The sequence below is a fragment of the Tasmannia lanceolata genome, unplaced genomic scaffold, assembly GCF_043159265.1.
Source record: "Tasmannia lanceolata isolate RefF3 unplaced genomic scaffold, GAP_Taslan_0.1 ptg000013l, whole genome shotgun sequence".
Classification (NCBI taxonomy): Eukaryota; Viridiplantae; Streptophyta; class Magnoliopsida; order Canellales; family Winteraceae; genus Tasmannia; species Tasmannia lanceolata.
The window spans coordinates 36,922,305-36,938,449 of NW_027518690.1; the positions used below are offsets into that span (position 1 = coordinate 36,922,305).

The 16,145-nt window shown below is 39.3% G+C and overlaps 1 protein-coding gene across 1 annotated transcript; it reads right to left on the minus strand.

Annotated features, from left to right (window-relative positions):
• Nucleotides 1-1,372: 1,372 nt before the first annotated feature.
• LOC143891204 (uncharacterized) lies at nucleotides 1,373-2,029 on the minus strand. Its single transcript, XM_077395836.1, has one exon. The coding sequence runs from the start codon at nucleotides 2,027-2,029 to the stop codon at nucleotides 1,373-1,375; it is 657 nt and encodes a 218-aa protein (XP_077251951.1).
• Between the last annotated feature and the right edge of the window lie 14,116 nt (nucleotides 2,030-16,145).

Here is a 16,145-nt window from a genome sequence, read left to right on the forward strand (position 1 = left end):
AGGGAGTTTTGATTTTACCTTTTTGGAGGGCACTATCAAATATTCTTGTCAGCATTTCCATAGCAAGGCAAAAGAGAAGTGGCGAAAGCGGATCTCCCTGGCGAATTCCATTCGACGATGAGAAATGCCCCTGGGGGGTGCCATTTACAAGGATAGAGAAGGTGGGAGTTTGAATGCACTCAGCTATCCAGTTGCACCACTTGCTGTTAAAACCCTGCTTCTGCATGAAATTGAGAAGAGCTTCTCTTTTTACATTGTCGAAGGCCTTGGCAAGGTCTATCTTCACACACATTGCAGAGACTTTCGACTGAAGGTGGAAGTTGTGTAATACATCATGAGTGAGAAGAATATTGTCTTGTATCAGTCTCCCCGGGATGAAAGCAGACTGATTTTGACTCACAAGCTTGTTGATCACTGATTTAAGTCTCCCAGCCAAGATTTTTGTAATTGTCTTGTAGACAACATTACAAAGAAATATTGGCCGGAATTTACTTGGTGAGGAGGCATCTGGTCCCTTCGGAATGAGTGAGATGAAGGTGTTGTTGAGTTCTTTGAGCATCTGACCTTTGATGAAAAAATTCTGAATTGCTAGAGTGAAGTCGTTTCCCACCAGGTACCAGAATCTTTTAAAGAAGTTTCCATTGAAGCCATCGGGTCCGGGAGCTTTGTCACCATCCGCCTTAAAAACCGCTTCTTTCACTTCTTCAGCAGAAACATCCCGAGTCAAAAAAGCATTTTCCTCTTCAGAAATCTTTTTGATCGGATTTGGGGTGCAGAACGCAGGAGAGGGGTACTTATTCATGAGTTTCTGATAGAAACTAACAAGAATACTCGAGATTTCTCTTGGATCAAAGGAGACAGTGCCATCTTCACGCTCCATTGCCATGATTTGATTTCTGTGATATCTCATCTTTACAGCCGCATGGAAGAATTTTGAGTTAGTATCCCCTTGGCACAACCAATCAATTCTGGATTTCTGTTTCATCATAGACACTTCTTTTTCAGAAGCACTTAGGAATTCATCTCGGGCAATGATTTCTTCATCTCTTATGGAATGATCCGCTGGGTTTAAAGCCAATCTGTTCTGCACTTCTTCCAGCTTAATTCTCGCAAGAGGGAGGATTATATCCACTCGGCCAAAAACATCTTTGTTCCAGGTGAGTAAAAGCCTTTTCACTTCTTTAAGCTTCTGCACCAACCTGTACATTGGGTTCCCCAAGACTTTAAGAGCCCATGCCTGCTCCACCACAGGGTAGAGAGAAGAGTCCTCGAGCCACATGTCCATGAACCGGAATGGCTTTGGCCCAAGACTGTTATATTCTCTGAGATTTACAACAATTGGGCTATGGTCAGAAATTCCAGGTGGTCTATACTAAGCAAAAGCAAGTGGGAAGTGCTGCAGCCAGAGATCATTTATCAGAGCTCTGTCAAGACGGGCATATTTCCTTTCAGAGACAGTGGCTCTGTTATTCCAAGACAGAGGATGGCCAATCGAGCGGAGATCCATCAAAGAGCAGCTATTGATGCAATCATTAAAATCTTCAATGTCATGCTGGTTGTGAAGAGCACCATATGATCTCTCAGAGTGATCCCTGATTACATTAAAATCTCCCATCACAATCCACGGGTCTTGGATAGTCGAATTCAGGCTTTTTAAATCTTGCCAGAGAATTTTACGATCACCCCCGTAGTTTCTGCCATAGACAACAGTTAGCTTGAAAGCTTGATTGGTTTGTAAAAGCCTGACACTAGCATGGATGAATTGGCTCGAATCCCTTTGGATGTCAAGCTTAACGCGGTCCGGATCCCACAGAATCCAAATCCGCCCCTTAATCACATGGTTGTAGTTGCCAAAAGAATTCCAAGAATCACAAATGTCATATACATGGTCTTTCATCATCGGCTCTTTTGCTTTGGTTTCTTGAAGACAGCATATAGGCACATTTGAACCTCTGATCAAATTTTTAACCTCACCCTTTTTTCTCCGGGAGCAGATTCCTCTTATATTCCAAGAGGCAATAGCTTTCATTGAGAACTGTTGGGGGGAGTTTGAAGGGGGCTCTCAGAAGAGCAAAGTTCAGAAGAGTTGCTAGAAGGCAAATGATTTTGAGAAATACCAGATCCAGAGCTAGTGACAAGTTGATTTGGTCTCAGCTCAAGCCTCTGGACATTTTCTAAGTCTACTCTCTTTAGAGGGTCAGCTGAATAAGGATTTACAGTTGTCTTCTCATATTCATTTTTGTTTGGGAGGCCTGGGGACCACTTATTCTTGAGCGCAGGGAAGAGATTTTCTTCATCTGATCCAGATGACTGGTCCTCCGCCGGTGTAGTTTGAGACTCTGAATTTTCCATTTGGCTGGTCTTGCAGGGGTGCAGATTAAGTTTCTCTGAGTTGTCTACTTCAGCTGGCAATACTGTTGAGCTTTCCTCAGGGAGAATTTGGGGTTGTTGAGTATGATTTTCTGAAGATTCTTCACCAGGGATGGGGCCTTTTTTGCCGGGTTCATTTGGGTCATCAACTCCATCACAGCAGAGATCTACAGTGCTGTCCTCCTCGACCAGAGAAGAGAAGCTGTTACGGAGGACAACCTAACTCCTAACTCCTAACTCCTAACTCGTTAGGTAGCGGTACATTGCGAAGCGATGATTAAGCAAGTCACTACTTGACATTTCACGGTTAATCAACCAGGTATTCAAATATTTGAGGAAACTACTTCTCTCCCAAACATTCAATACCAAGGCGAAACTACTTTTCACCAAGCAACAATTAAACAAGCTACTACTTGGCACCTCACTGATTAACAATCAAAAGATTTTTTTTTCTTAAAAAAAAATGCCCCTTGTTTGGGTTTAACAAAGAAAAAGATTTTTTTTTTAGGCCCAGAGGGCTTGCAAACATGATTGATGGGTTTATCGATCTTATATCGAGTTCATTGATAGCATAGCTATCTCCTGCCGAGAATAAATGGGAGTGCATGATCATTGCTGAAGACCAAACTCAAGTAACTTGAAGGAATTTTCAGGAGTTGACTCTTTTCAAAATGAGAACTGCATTATGCTAAGATGTGAAGATTGCAAAAGTGAATTCTAGACTCCGCTGGGGACTAGATTTTCTGAAACATTAACTCTTTCAAAGAATGAGTTCAATTTAGAAATTTGGAAGTTTAGCTAATGAGATGTGCTCAAGCTTCTCTTGTCTCTATCTGCTGAGAATATCTATCTCAAATATCTTGTTTGTTTGATATCTTCTATGACGCAAGTCATAAAAGATGCCCCTAGTATGATTACTTCCATGACAGAATTCATAGGAGAGCAAAACCAGGATTAGCAAGAAAGTTCAAGTTGGCTTGGGTTCTTTCTTTTGTTTATGAGTAAAAGGATATCCATAATGGATGAGTCTGAGAATTTTTTCTTTCATTGCTCACTACTTGAGGCTTTGATGGCTCTGGCAAGTTTGAACAAGATGTCTCTTGCCCTTTCCTTGATTTCTAAACCAGGATCTACTCTGAATTTTCTTCATATTTAAAAAGGTATACTCTCGTTCTTCCAGTGCTAAACACTTCGGACATTGAGAGAGAGAAAAAAAAGGATAAAAATAAGAAAAAGACTTCCAAAGACTCAATCAAAGAAGACCCAAATTACTCAAGGGGCTTGAATCACTTTTGATTCACCCTTAGATAAAATGTGTTATTTTATTATGGTAAGGCTAGCCACTCTTAGAGTACTCTCGAAAACCATGTCAAGAGGCTCTAGTTTCCTCCATCGAGATTTCCGTCATGGCTATTACCCCCTTTGGGTTGCTCGGTTTTAATGCCCCTAGTTTAGAAGAGTATCAAAGCAAGTCTCACTGACACTTCTCGGATTCCGAGATCCTGTCCTGTTTGAAGACTACTTCTCCGTCTCCTTGATTTCTCTCTTCAAAAGAAGTCACAACTTTTGCTTTCTAAGTTTTCAGTTTAAAAGACCACTTGTCTCAACTTTCGCTTGCACTAGAAGGACTTTCTAGGTGAGCTTGGGTTCAAAAGGGTAGGATGTTTTGGTTCAAACGATTTGGACCGAATCTGGTCTAGCCAGACTACCTACGTACCCCAAAAATAGAGGATCAGATCCGCGTAGTTCGCTTTGGGATTTTTCAAAGAATGGTTTAGCATTTAGCTTCAAAATTTTGAAAGGAATTTTATCGCAAGGTTTGACCGAACCTGAATTAATCAGGTTGCCTACGTACCCTTGAAGAGTTAGGGATCAGGTCCGACGTAGTTCGGGTGCATAAATGCCCCGGGTTTATAATGTGTTTGAAAAGAAATTGTTTAATTTTGCTTTTGGCCCAAAGAGTTTATAAAAGGATTTTTAAACGTTGGGATTTTGGCCATAAAAGTTCAGACGTGTCCAAGGATGGCCTCCTGATGTATTTGATGTACAAGCTCTTTTGCTTAAGGTTCAAAGACTTAGAATTTTTTTCGAGGAGTCTGACGGCATGTTAGGCAAAACTTCAACCACTGTGCTCCACTCCCATCTCGAAGATCTTAAATTTATGCTCAAGGTTCCACAACTCCTTTTCTTCTTCTTTTTCACTCATTCATTTCTTTTAAATGTTCTCTTTCTTTTGGACATTGAAAATGTCCTCATTCATGGAATATTCTACCTCGAAATCATAATGAAAATACACAGCCCAAATTATTTTTTTTAAGGGCTCAAATTTATAATACAACTTCCTTGCCTGAAAGACTTCTCTCAATATCTCATCAGCTCCACAGGATGTCTGATGCTCATCTCTTTAAAATTTTACTCTTCAACTGGATGTCTAAAGCCGATGAAGTCTTGCTTTGCTCAACGACAGGGCATTCCCCTGGTTTATCCTTATATGATCAAGCAAGACTACCTCAAACCCCTATAAACAGGTTTATCAATTCTTTGCGCTCCTCGGGAGATAAAGTTTTGCCACTCCATCATTCCCGAGTTTCGAATTTCAATACCACTATCAATAGTTTCGATTTCTTCTTCAAATGGCTATGCTAAATGCTCTTCCTCTTGTTTGACCTTCTTTCAGATCTCGAAGGGAATTTCGTATGCATTTTCATCCGAAAAGGGTGTCTTTAGTTGTTTAAACATTAGATCTAAGAGTGAATCATAAAACATTGAAGATACAGAACCAAATGCTTTATTGAATTGAAAACTTTAAAGTACATAGATGACTCACAGACACGCCTCTATGGGCTCTTCATCCGTTCTGATAGAAAACAGAACACTGACTCTATATAAGAAAGACTGACAAACATGACAATTCTTTTCTCTTTTTTTTTGACATGGGACACTACAAGATTCACCAATTTTCAACGTAGGAGTTGGTATAAACTTGACAAAGAACAAATCTTGAAACAAGATGTTTAACACATGACTCTTGAAATATAACACTTGAACAGAGGCAAGGAATTGGCATTGAAGTTCCCAAGTAGCACGTCTTCCTCCATGATAATGCTGGCTAAGAAGTTCGATCTTGGTTCAGAAACCTTGGAAAGGGTGGTCCTCTGAAGTCCTGTTGACTTGGCCCAAATTGTCTTTGAAAACCTGCTGGTGACATCACCTTCTCTGCCTCAACATTCTTAGGAGATTCAAACTCTGTTATTTTTTCTTTTCCCTTCAACTTATTCCCCGGTTCTGAAGTGACATAAGTGACGGGATCTCTAGGAGGTTGAGTGGTTCTTTCAAGTGTCTGGTTCACAAAAGCATAGATTTCAGCAAGAGCAGAAAAGTCTTTCTCTATTCGGTTCTGGATTGCATGTTCCAAAGCTAAACAATTCTCCGTCAGGTGACCCGGGCCTCTATGATACTCACAGTATTGATCCATCCTCCAATTGTTGGGGAATGGTTCAGGCACAGGTTTAATATCTGGAAGTCTCAAACAATCTTCACTGACCCATTTCTTCATGATGACTATAAGAGAACAAGGCATTTGAGTGAATTCTCTTTCCCGTTTCAGACCCATCTTTTCTTCCTCTTCCAGTGGCTTCTTAGGAGGTTGGTGAGAAGGTCTAACACTTTTAACTTCCTTTGGAGCAATGTAAGGCTTTTTCCCATTATGTAAATCAACATATCTATCAAGGATTAAACTCTGAACCGAGGCCTCTTCTGTCATAGTACCCATATCAACAAGTTGCTTTGGAACAGAGTCACATTTAATGGACAAGTGTTGCACCTGAATTTTCATCTCCCTCACTTCCTCAGTTAGCATAGCCATCTGACCAAAGAGCTTGACCATCCAGTTTTCCATTCTGACAAGTGTAGTCTTCTCAACAGATTCTTCTACAGATCGGGTGTTTGATGGGACAAGTTGGGTCTCAGAAATAGGGTGAATGAGAAATGCAGTATCCAAGATTGGTCTTTCAGTAGAAATGACATTTATCGAAGCTAGTGGCGGGACAACATAAGCATCGAAAGGCTTTTGAGGAACAGCAGGTGTAGACACCTCCCATTTTGCTACGCTTTAAAAAGCGAAAGATTCGGTAGTATCATCGAGTCTTGAGTCCGTATTCAGCATTAGATTAGGCATCTATGCATTTTAGGGTAGATTTCACCTCATTATGGGAGTTTTGAAGTTGATTCGCGATCCTGAAGGTCTCTAGGGGGTTCCTTTGGCCTTTGGAAGATGAAAGTTTAAGTTTCCAAGCAAATGAAAAAACCTGCTATTTTTAGAATTTTGAGGGTTTCCCTCATTTTTGCCTATTTTGCACTGCAGGGGTATTTTGGTCATTCCCGATGTGTCTCGTTTGACCCCCGAGTTATATTTGAGAAATCTTCAGTGATTTTAGAAAATTTGAAAAAGCTGCTATTTTTAGAAACTCATGAGGCTTCCACATTTTCATCATCTTATGGATATTTCAATCATTTCTCATATGTCCAAAACCATCTCGAGGGTACGGCTGATGGATTAGGAGTAATTTCGTAAGATTTGGGAAACCTGCTAAATTTAGATCTCTTAAGATTTTCTCTTAGTCTTGCACTTCGGGGGTATTTTAGACATTTCCAAACATATCATATTTACTCACTAAGTTGTGTCTAAGAAATCTTGAGTCCGTTCATAAATTTTTGAAAATCTGCTATTTTTAGAATTTCTCAAGGTTTTCCCTAGTCTCGCCAAATTCTAGCACCTCGGGGTAATTTTATCTTTTCCTATGTAATTCTTTTGATCCCCGAAATATGTCTGATAGATTATGAATGATTTCCTGAATTTTGGAAAACCTGCTAAATTTAGAATTTCTCAGGACTTTCGCTTAATTTGGAAATTCTAAGTGTTGAGGGCATTTTGGGTATTTTTAGGGGATACCAAATGATCCTGTTTAATATTGCTCACCGAAATGACCCAATTTTAAAAGTTTCTATTTTGAAGTTTGACCACAAAGACTTTCCATTTTTAATTCTTCCCTTTATGGGTGAACCAATCTGAGGGTATTTTGGTCGCATTTGGATGTCTAACAGTCAAATATGGGCATTTTTGTCCGAAAAGTTGTTTTCCAAAAAAGATGGTCGGATCATGTGTGAGGATGCACCATAAATGTCAAATGGGTTGGGTCCATATATAGAATGTTGAATTTAGAAAGATTTTATTAATTTTTTACGGAAAAACCCGAAACCCGTGTGAAATGGCCCATTGGGCTAAAGCCCGCAAAGATAGAGCTCATGTGGGTTCACCCATATGGGTCAACCACCATGGTGGGCGGCCCATATGGTTGACCAACATTAGTTGAGCACCCAACCTTGATGATGTCACAATGGTGACATCATATTTGTTAAAAGAAAAATAAAAAGAATAAAAAATAGAAAGAAGGAAAAGATGAATGATTGCTTAAAAAGGTTTTCTTCCAAAGAAGCAATGTGGAATGAGAATAGCATGTCTTGATTGACAAGAAATTAAGATTGGAATCAAAGCCAATTTGGAAACAAGAAAGAAAGAAAGCAAGAGGGAAAAATTGGAAACAAGCCAAAAAGGGAGCTCTCACATTGGAAATTACTATTTCTCTCTTAACCTTAGCTTTTTTGTATAAAAATCAAAGCAAATAATGCTGGAAAGATTGGAAAAAATCCAAATTCGTCCTTTTTCTCTCCTCCCAAGAAAAGAAAATTTGTTTTCTCTCTTTAAGTGTGATCTCTCTCTCAAGTGTTCTTCACAAAAGGAATTCTTGAATTCCTTCTTCTTCTCCAAGGCATCACACAATCAAGAATTATTAGAGTGTTCTTTCTACCTTTTTTAGCGTATAAAAGGGTTGGACAAAGTGTATATCTTGGATCACCAACCCTAGAGACAAGGATCACGATCAACGGTAAGGATTCCTCATCTTTGTGAAGTAGAAAAAGCATGCTAGGGTTTTAATTTTGATGGATCAAATCAACGAGTTTTTCTTTGAAATTCCAGTATGTTATAATAAAGATTATGAGTTTTCAAAATCCAAAATTTGATCCAAAAATTAATTTTCCTCAATTTAAAAATGGTTTTCTTTTGTTTTTATTCAATATGGATTTAAATTAGATTATCAAAGCAAGTGTTTGAAAACATGGTTCTTTTTAAAAAATAATATTTTCTGGGTTTTATATAAAATACAAAACTACTGGACTTAATTTCCAACCGCGGTTCAGCCGTTTTATTTTTCATTCTATTTTTCAAAGAATAACCCCGAAAAGGGTTATTTCTTGATGAATGGAGCCAAAAGTATATCAAATCATGTCCAAATTTAGTGAAAGTTTGTTTCCAGTAGTTTTACAAGGTTTTTAGATCACCCAAAAAGTTTCATATTTTTTGGAGTTTATTTAATTTAATTATTAATTATTTTAAATTTTGGCTATTTTTAATAAATACCAAATCATTTTAAAAATTGATGAAACTTTCCATAATTAAAGCCTAATAATAAATGGAAGTTTCCATTGAAAAATATTTTTAAAAAAATATGGTTTTTACTGTTTTCTAATTGCTTCTCCGTTTTACGTGCCATAATTCTTTTTTTTATTAAATTAATATATTTTCAAAATTTTTCTTTACAAACCAGTAACTTTGGTTACTGGAATGTTAGAAAAATATTTTCAATTAATTTTGCAAAGATTTGATAAGGTTTTACAATTTATTTTAATAAACGGGTTTTAACGCCTAAGAAACAAATTGATCTCTTATATTTAAAAACCAATTTGTGGAGGAGATTTAAGTTTTAAGTTTTGAAATTTTGATAATAAATTTTACAATCTATTATATATCTACTGAAATTTTTCATTTGATTTTAGGATACCATTAGGTTTGCTTTCTAAGTAATTCTTTGGTTTCATCTGATTTTTGTGTGAATTTAAATGGGCATCAAATCGTCATAAAAATCCATGAAAGTCATACAGTAGTCTAATCTCATGATTATCTTTATACTGTAAGAGTTTAAGTTGATTTGAAATTGATATGCTATAGGTTACTGTGTTAATCTATAATCTGATTTGAATTTTTAAAAATCGGGAATTGATATCAAATCTTAATGATAATTCATGAAATTTTTTCAGTAAGCCACAATCGTCCATATCTTGTTACTAGAAAATTTTCAACTGATTTGGAGTTCTATTGCTTAGGGTTACTGTGTATTCCTAGCAATCTGGTCTTAATGATATTAAATCACAATTTAATAGCAAATCAATACAAAAGTCAGTAAAAATCTCCAAAAAACCTTAACTTTTCATCATAAATTCAATCCCTAACTTTTTTGAAACAGAAACCTTAGGGTTCATAGATTGCCTTTGTAAATTGGCTATGCTGTGACAATTTAACTGCCGAGATCGTAACCATAATCGTATACTAATTGCGATCGATCCAACATAATTGGAGTGCGTAAATTATAGTATGATATTGGCTCCGAGGTCCACTGTCCACGAAAATCCTGAGAAATATGCCAGGCAATAAGATACTATAATTTATGTGTTAAATTATGCAAGGGTTCAGAGCACGATTCCCTTCCATGGTTGAGACTCGAGGCCGAAACTTTCGAACCATAGAGCCTTTGGTATTCCTTAGATGTTTAGGAACCGAAAATCCTTAAAATCTGAAAATCATTAACTTCAACAAATTAAATCAATTTACCTCATGTCTTTTGGAACCGTTGGATTGCGGTTTCCATCGTAAGAACCATTAGAGCCTTATTTATGAACACTTACGTCACGTTGTGTCCTAAGTTTTAGGGAGTCCTAGAGTTAGGAGTCCAGCCTCATCACGGGCGTTTGCTATGGATAGCAACTGTGCCATAGATCTAGTTACACTAGCCACCTCACTTTTCTCCTAGGACAAACCTACTTACCTAGGATGTAGGTTAACCTGCATTAGTCTAAGGGACGTCTTGCACTTAGATATGACCTTATAACATCTTAGATGAAGTCCTAGGATAATAAAATCTTTAACTTGAATTAAATAATTTCTCTTAAAACTGTTGAAACAGTCAATCCAGTCTAGATCGGTGTCCTAGATGAGTTAGGCATAAGTAGCTTAGTTCAGGTGCACCGAACTACGTCGACTCTGATCCCAGTGAGGCTTGGGTACGTAGGCAGCTTGGATACTTGATGGCATACCAATAACGAGTCGGCTCAACACATAAGTGTTGAGGATCTCTTGAGCTGCCCAGAAATTGGAGACGATCAATAGTGCTGAGTTTACCTTGAATCGCTTGCCAAGCTATCATACAATGCCGAGGGATATATCCATGGAACCAGATGGATCGAAACCAGCAAGGTTTTTCATTTTTGTGACGAATTTGCTCCCAAGCACTTCGTATAGAGAATGTACCATTCGTCTCTGGTTTCCAAATAACAGTGTTATCAACAGGGGATAGATGATAAATAGCCGAGTTAAGGATGCTACCCAAATCATACGGGGGTGAGATAAGAGCGGTATCCCAAGTTCCATTCAGCCGATCGTCTTCAATGGTTGCATTGCGAGGGATGTTGTATATCATCCTTCCCACTGAAGTTTGAGAATCAATTGGACCATTTGGGTGCCAGGGATCCTTCCAAAAATTGATGCCTTTTCCAGCTCCCACAGCATAACAAATGAACTTTTGAGCCTCTTTTCTGGAATTGAGGATACTTCGAGCCACCGTTATCCTTAAGGTAGAGGATTACGGTCTGCTGCTTTTAAATGATCAATGTGATGAACTCTGCCATGTCACACATGGTGGATGTGTTTTTAAACCGGCAGAGTTGAGAGTTGAAAATCCTACCGAAGTCGCAAGAGCCACAGAAAATCAGAAGTAGAAATAGAGACTCGATGAAGAAGAAGATAACTTGTTGAATCCGCTCAAGAAGACACAAGCTAATGTTTCTATCTATGGCTTATTAATGACGTCACCAAAACACAAACAGGTTGTGCTTCGTGAGTTAAATGCATCCCAGGTGTCAGTTGAAATCACTCCAGATGAGTTGGTCAGCTTAGTGGCCATGACAAGAGCTTTAAAAGCTTTATCTTTTCCATACGAGGACTTGCCTCTAGAAGAAAAGACCATACTTGTCCTTTTAGAATTACCCTACTTTGCAACAAGAAGAAAGTGTCGGAAGTGCTAATAGACAATGGGTCAGCTCTGAACGTATGTCCTTTGAACACTACTACTACTTTAGGGTTTGGGCCTGAAGAGTTCATACCGTCTGAACAAGGTATATTGGCATATGATAGCACCAGAAGGGATGTTACAGGAATATTGGCTACTGAAATTGAGATTGGAGGAGAAACCTTTGACATCAAATTCAAAGTGTTGGACATTAAAACTTCCTTCTGTCTTTTACTTGGCTGGCCTTGGCTGCATAAGGTCGGAGTTGTCCTTTCAACGGTGCATCAAAAACTGAAATTTGTCCGAAATAACAAAGTTATCACAGTTCGAGGAGACCCTGAACCAGAAGTGGGACAAATCACCTCTGAGCCAGTTAATGAAAATTCTAGGGATATCAGCTTGACAGGGTTTTCACTAGAAGTCTCTTCTATCACTTTAGAGGAAGCTATGAATGAGCAGATTATGTTTTTGTCAAGCACTAATGTTCAGGTAGTAAGAATGATGTGACAGTATGGGTACATCCCTGGAGCTGGTCTGGGAAGAAATCTGCAGGGTCCGACTCAGTGGCCAGAGCTGAAAGCAGTTGATGGATTGTTTGGGTTGGGATATAAGCCAACTCGCAAAGAGGTGCAGGAAATGAAAGCTTACATGTTGAAGTGGGCTGAATGTCACCGCCGGTGCTTAGATTTTCCGATGGGACCGTACATCATGATTATGAATGGCCGATTCAGAAAGGAAGGAGTTGATTGGCCCTTCTATGGTTTTCCTAAGCCATGGTATGATGTGAATGGGAAGAAGCTGTCGGGTCTTGAGATTTTCTTTGCGGATGAGCTGCCAGAGGACCTTTATAGTGAACAGATCGCAGTGACAGAGATACAAGACTCGGATTGCATCGAGAACCATGAACCAAGACTTCTAGACTCCTTATTTTAGGTTGAGGAACCAGTCATCCCGATGATTGGAGGAGATACACCCTTCATAAACCCAAAAGATTGCATTACCCCCGCTGCAGGACCTCTAGATAACTGGACCACACAGGTTATACCCAAAGTAGTCCTCCAGTACAGTTCGGTTCCCATAAAAGAGTCAGTTTTTCTAAGTATGTGTCTGTTTCTGAGTCAGATATAGAAACTGTTTCCACTAACTTTTCTTTCGATGCAAGTACCGTAGGGGTTGAGTTCATTCCTAAGATTGTTGAGTCTTTCATTCCCGATGCTGAATCTGAAGATGAGTCTGTTGTCAAGTTTAATGAGTCATTTGTAAATAGTCCAATTGAGTCAGTTGTTGATGTTTGTCATGATATTGTAAGCAAATCTGCTTTTGAGTCCATTGTAGAGCCTTCTGTGGGCCAGTCAATTACTGATGTAATCATTGATTCGACTAATGAAATAAAGGACTCTTTTGTGTACATTCCTGTCGCTGCTTCTATTTCTAGTTCTGTTTCTAAATCTGATAAAAAATTAATAATGACCATTAAGACTCCCCCTCTGTTGAGGAAGCCGACGAAACTCCCCTTGAAATCAAACACATGATTCAACAAGAGGAGAGTCGCCGAGCTAAACCACTTGAAGAAGAAATTGAAACTATAAATACTGGTGACGAATCCCTAATTCGAGAGATACGGATTGGCAAAACATTATCTCCTCTGGAGCGCGAGGAATTGTTCACCTTGCTGAGAGAGTCCAGGAAAGTTTTTGCATGGTCTTATGATGACATGCCAGGATTGAGTGAGGATATTGTACACTACAGATTACCTCTAATCCCTGGAATTAAGCCTAAGAAGCAAAAACTCCGTAAACTCAAAACAGAATGGGAGTTGAAAGTCTATGAGGAAGTAAACCATGCTATAGAAATAGCTGCAAGATGCCCTTGGCCTGAGATGTAGTTCTTTATGTCTGTATACCATGGCTTACCATCGGGACATCTTGTAGCTATTTCTATAGCATCAACATATGTAGGAGCCCATTGCTCCTGAACTGTGATGGGTCTCATCTTCATATTGTAAGGTATGTCAATCATAGAAGCTAGTGTCGCTAAGGCATCGGCAAATCTATTCTTCAACCTTGGTAAATAACTGAAAGTGATGCACCGAAATTGTTGAACAAGAGCGTCCAAGTATTCATGATATGGCTGTAACTTTTCTTCTCTGGTTCTCCACTCTCCCTGAGTTTGGCAAATGATTAACTTCGAATCTCCATATACGTCAAGATCCTCTATACCTAAGGCCAATGCGGCCTCAAGTCCAACAATGCATGCTTCATACTCTGCCATATTGTTGGTGTAATTAAATTGTAACTTAACGGCAAGGGGAACGTACTCATTTCGGGGTGACACAAGCAATGCCCCAACTCCTTGCCCTGTTTGGTTTGCCGCACCATCAAAATAGAGGGTCCAACCAGTTTCCGGATATTCATCTTCTATCATCATGATCTCTTCATCTGGGAACGTCGGCTTGAAGGGCTGACCTTCTTCTCGAGGTGCTTCTGCCAATTGTTCAGCAATGGCTCGACCCTTTATTGATTTTTGGGTTACACGGCTGATGTCAAACTCAGATAACAACAATAACCATCTGGCGGTCCTGCCTGTCAGGGCTGGTTTTTCAAAGAGATACTTCAGAGGATCCATCCTTGACAAAAGTAGGACCTTATGTGATAAAAGATAATGTCTGAGTCGCTGAGTAGCCGAAACCAAGGCTAAGCAGATTTTTTCTAGGACAGTGTACTTCTGTTCATACTCCCAACATCTTCTTGCTAAGATAATACACAGCCTTTTCATGCTTGGTTTTTGGATCTTGCTGTGCTAACATACAACCCATGGTAATTTCTGTTACTGACAAGTAAAGCAGCAATTGATGCCTGGTATTACTGGTGCTAATATCGGTGGTTCAGACAAACTTTGCTTTATCTTCTCAAAGGCCTGTTGAAATTCCTCTGTCCATTCTTTGGAAGTATTTTTCTTTAAGAGCTTAAAGATAGGTTCGCAAGTTGATGTAAGATGAGCAATGAATCGTCTTAGGAACTGTATCCTTCCTAGGAATCCTCAAATTTCCTTCTCGGTTTTAGGCGGCGGCATCTCTTGGATAGCCTTAATCTTCTGAGGATCTACCTCTATGCCCCTTTGGCTCACCATGAATCTTAGCAACTTACCAGAGGTAACCCCGAATACACACTTGCTAGGATTCAGGCGAAGCTGGTATTTGAGTATTCTTTCAAAGAACTTCTTAAGATTTGGGATATGATCTCTCATTTCCTTGGCTTTTACAATCATATCATCGACATAAACTTCGACTTCTCTATGTATCATGTCATGGAGTAAGGCTGTAGCTGCTCTTTGGTATGTCGCACCGGCATTCTTAAGACCAAATGGCATTACCCGATAGCAATAGATCCCCCATTGTGTAATGAACGAGGTCTTACTCATGTCCTCGGGTGCCATCTTAATTTGATTGTAACCGGAGAAACCATCAATGAAAGATAGTAATTCATGCCCGGCCGTATTGTCTACCAGGATATCAATATGTTGTAGAGGGAAGTCATCTTTTGGACTCGCCTTGTTCAAATCCCTGAAATCTACACACATCCTCACCTTTCCATCTTTCTTTGGTACAGGTACAATGTTTGCAAGCCAATCTGGATATTCCACTACTTGTAGAAACCCAGCAGTCAACTGCTTAGTAATTTCTTCCTCTATTTTCAAGATCCACTCGGGCTTCATTCGCCTTAGTTTCTGCTTTTTATGTTTAATTCTTGATAACAAAGGCAGCTTGTGTTGGATGATGTCTTCACTCAACCCGGGCATATCTTTGTAGGACCAGGCAAAAACTCCTTTATATTCCCTACGTAGGTTTATTAATTCGTCGCGCTCTTCAGGAGTTAGAGTATTTCTAATTCGTATTTTCTGTATTAAATCTTCTGTTCCGATGTTTATAATTTCGATTTCATCTTTAAGAGGCTGGGCTCGGCGCTCCTCCTCTTGTTTGAGCATATGCTGCAACTCAAGGGAAGTTTCGTCGATCCCTTCTTCCTCGTCTGAGGAGGGAGTGTTATCATTATTAAAGTCAGAAGCAAACACAGAGACATACTGAGAATCGCATTTCATTGACTTGAAAGAAATTACATCATCATCATTGGACTCATCCTGAACAGGCTCAGGATTCACATTATAAATAAAATCAGAAAATGACTCGCCTGGACTAGGCGCTGACACGGACTTAACCGACTTGACTAGGCTCGACTTAGTAATAAGATAAGTAGGAAAAACATTAGAACTCCAGTTTGAAAGATTTTCTGTTGCAGGTGCAATCTGACTCTGAGGTTCAGCAAAGGTAGAATCGCTCTGAATAGCCGCCACTAGCACATCTTCACGGTCTGTCTCGTCTTGTTCTTCAGAATGGTCTAAAACTGGCAACTCCTGCCAAGCAACATCAGGCTCATCTTCTTCAAACAAGGACTCCAACATATCTGGCTCAAAGTAGACTAATAAGTCCTCAACAGTTTTCTCAACATAATGCACCGGCGGTTTTGCTTCTGGGAGAGCAAGGCCACTAAATATTTCAAAACCAGGTATCACGATTCTTGTCACCGAGTCATACCATGG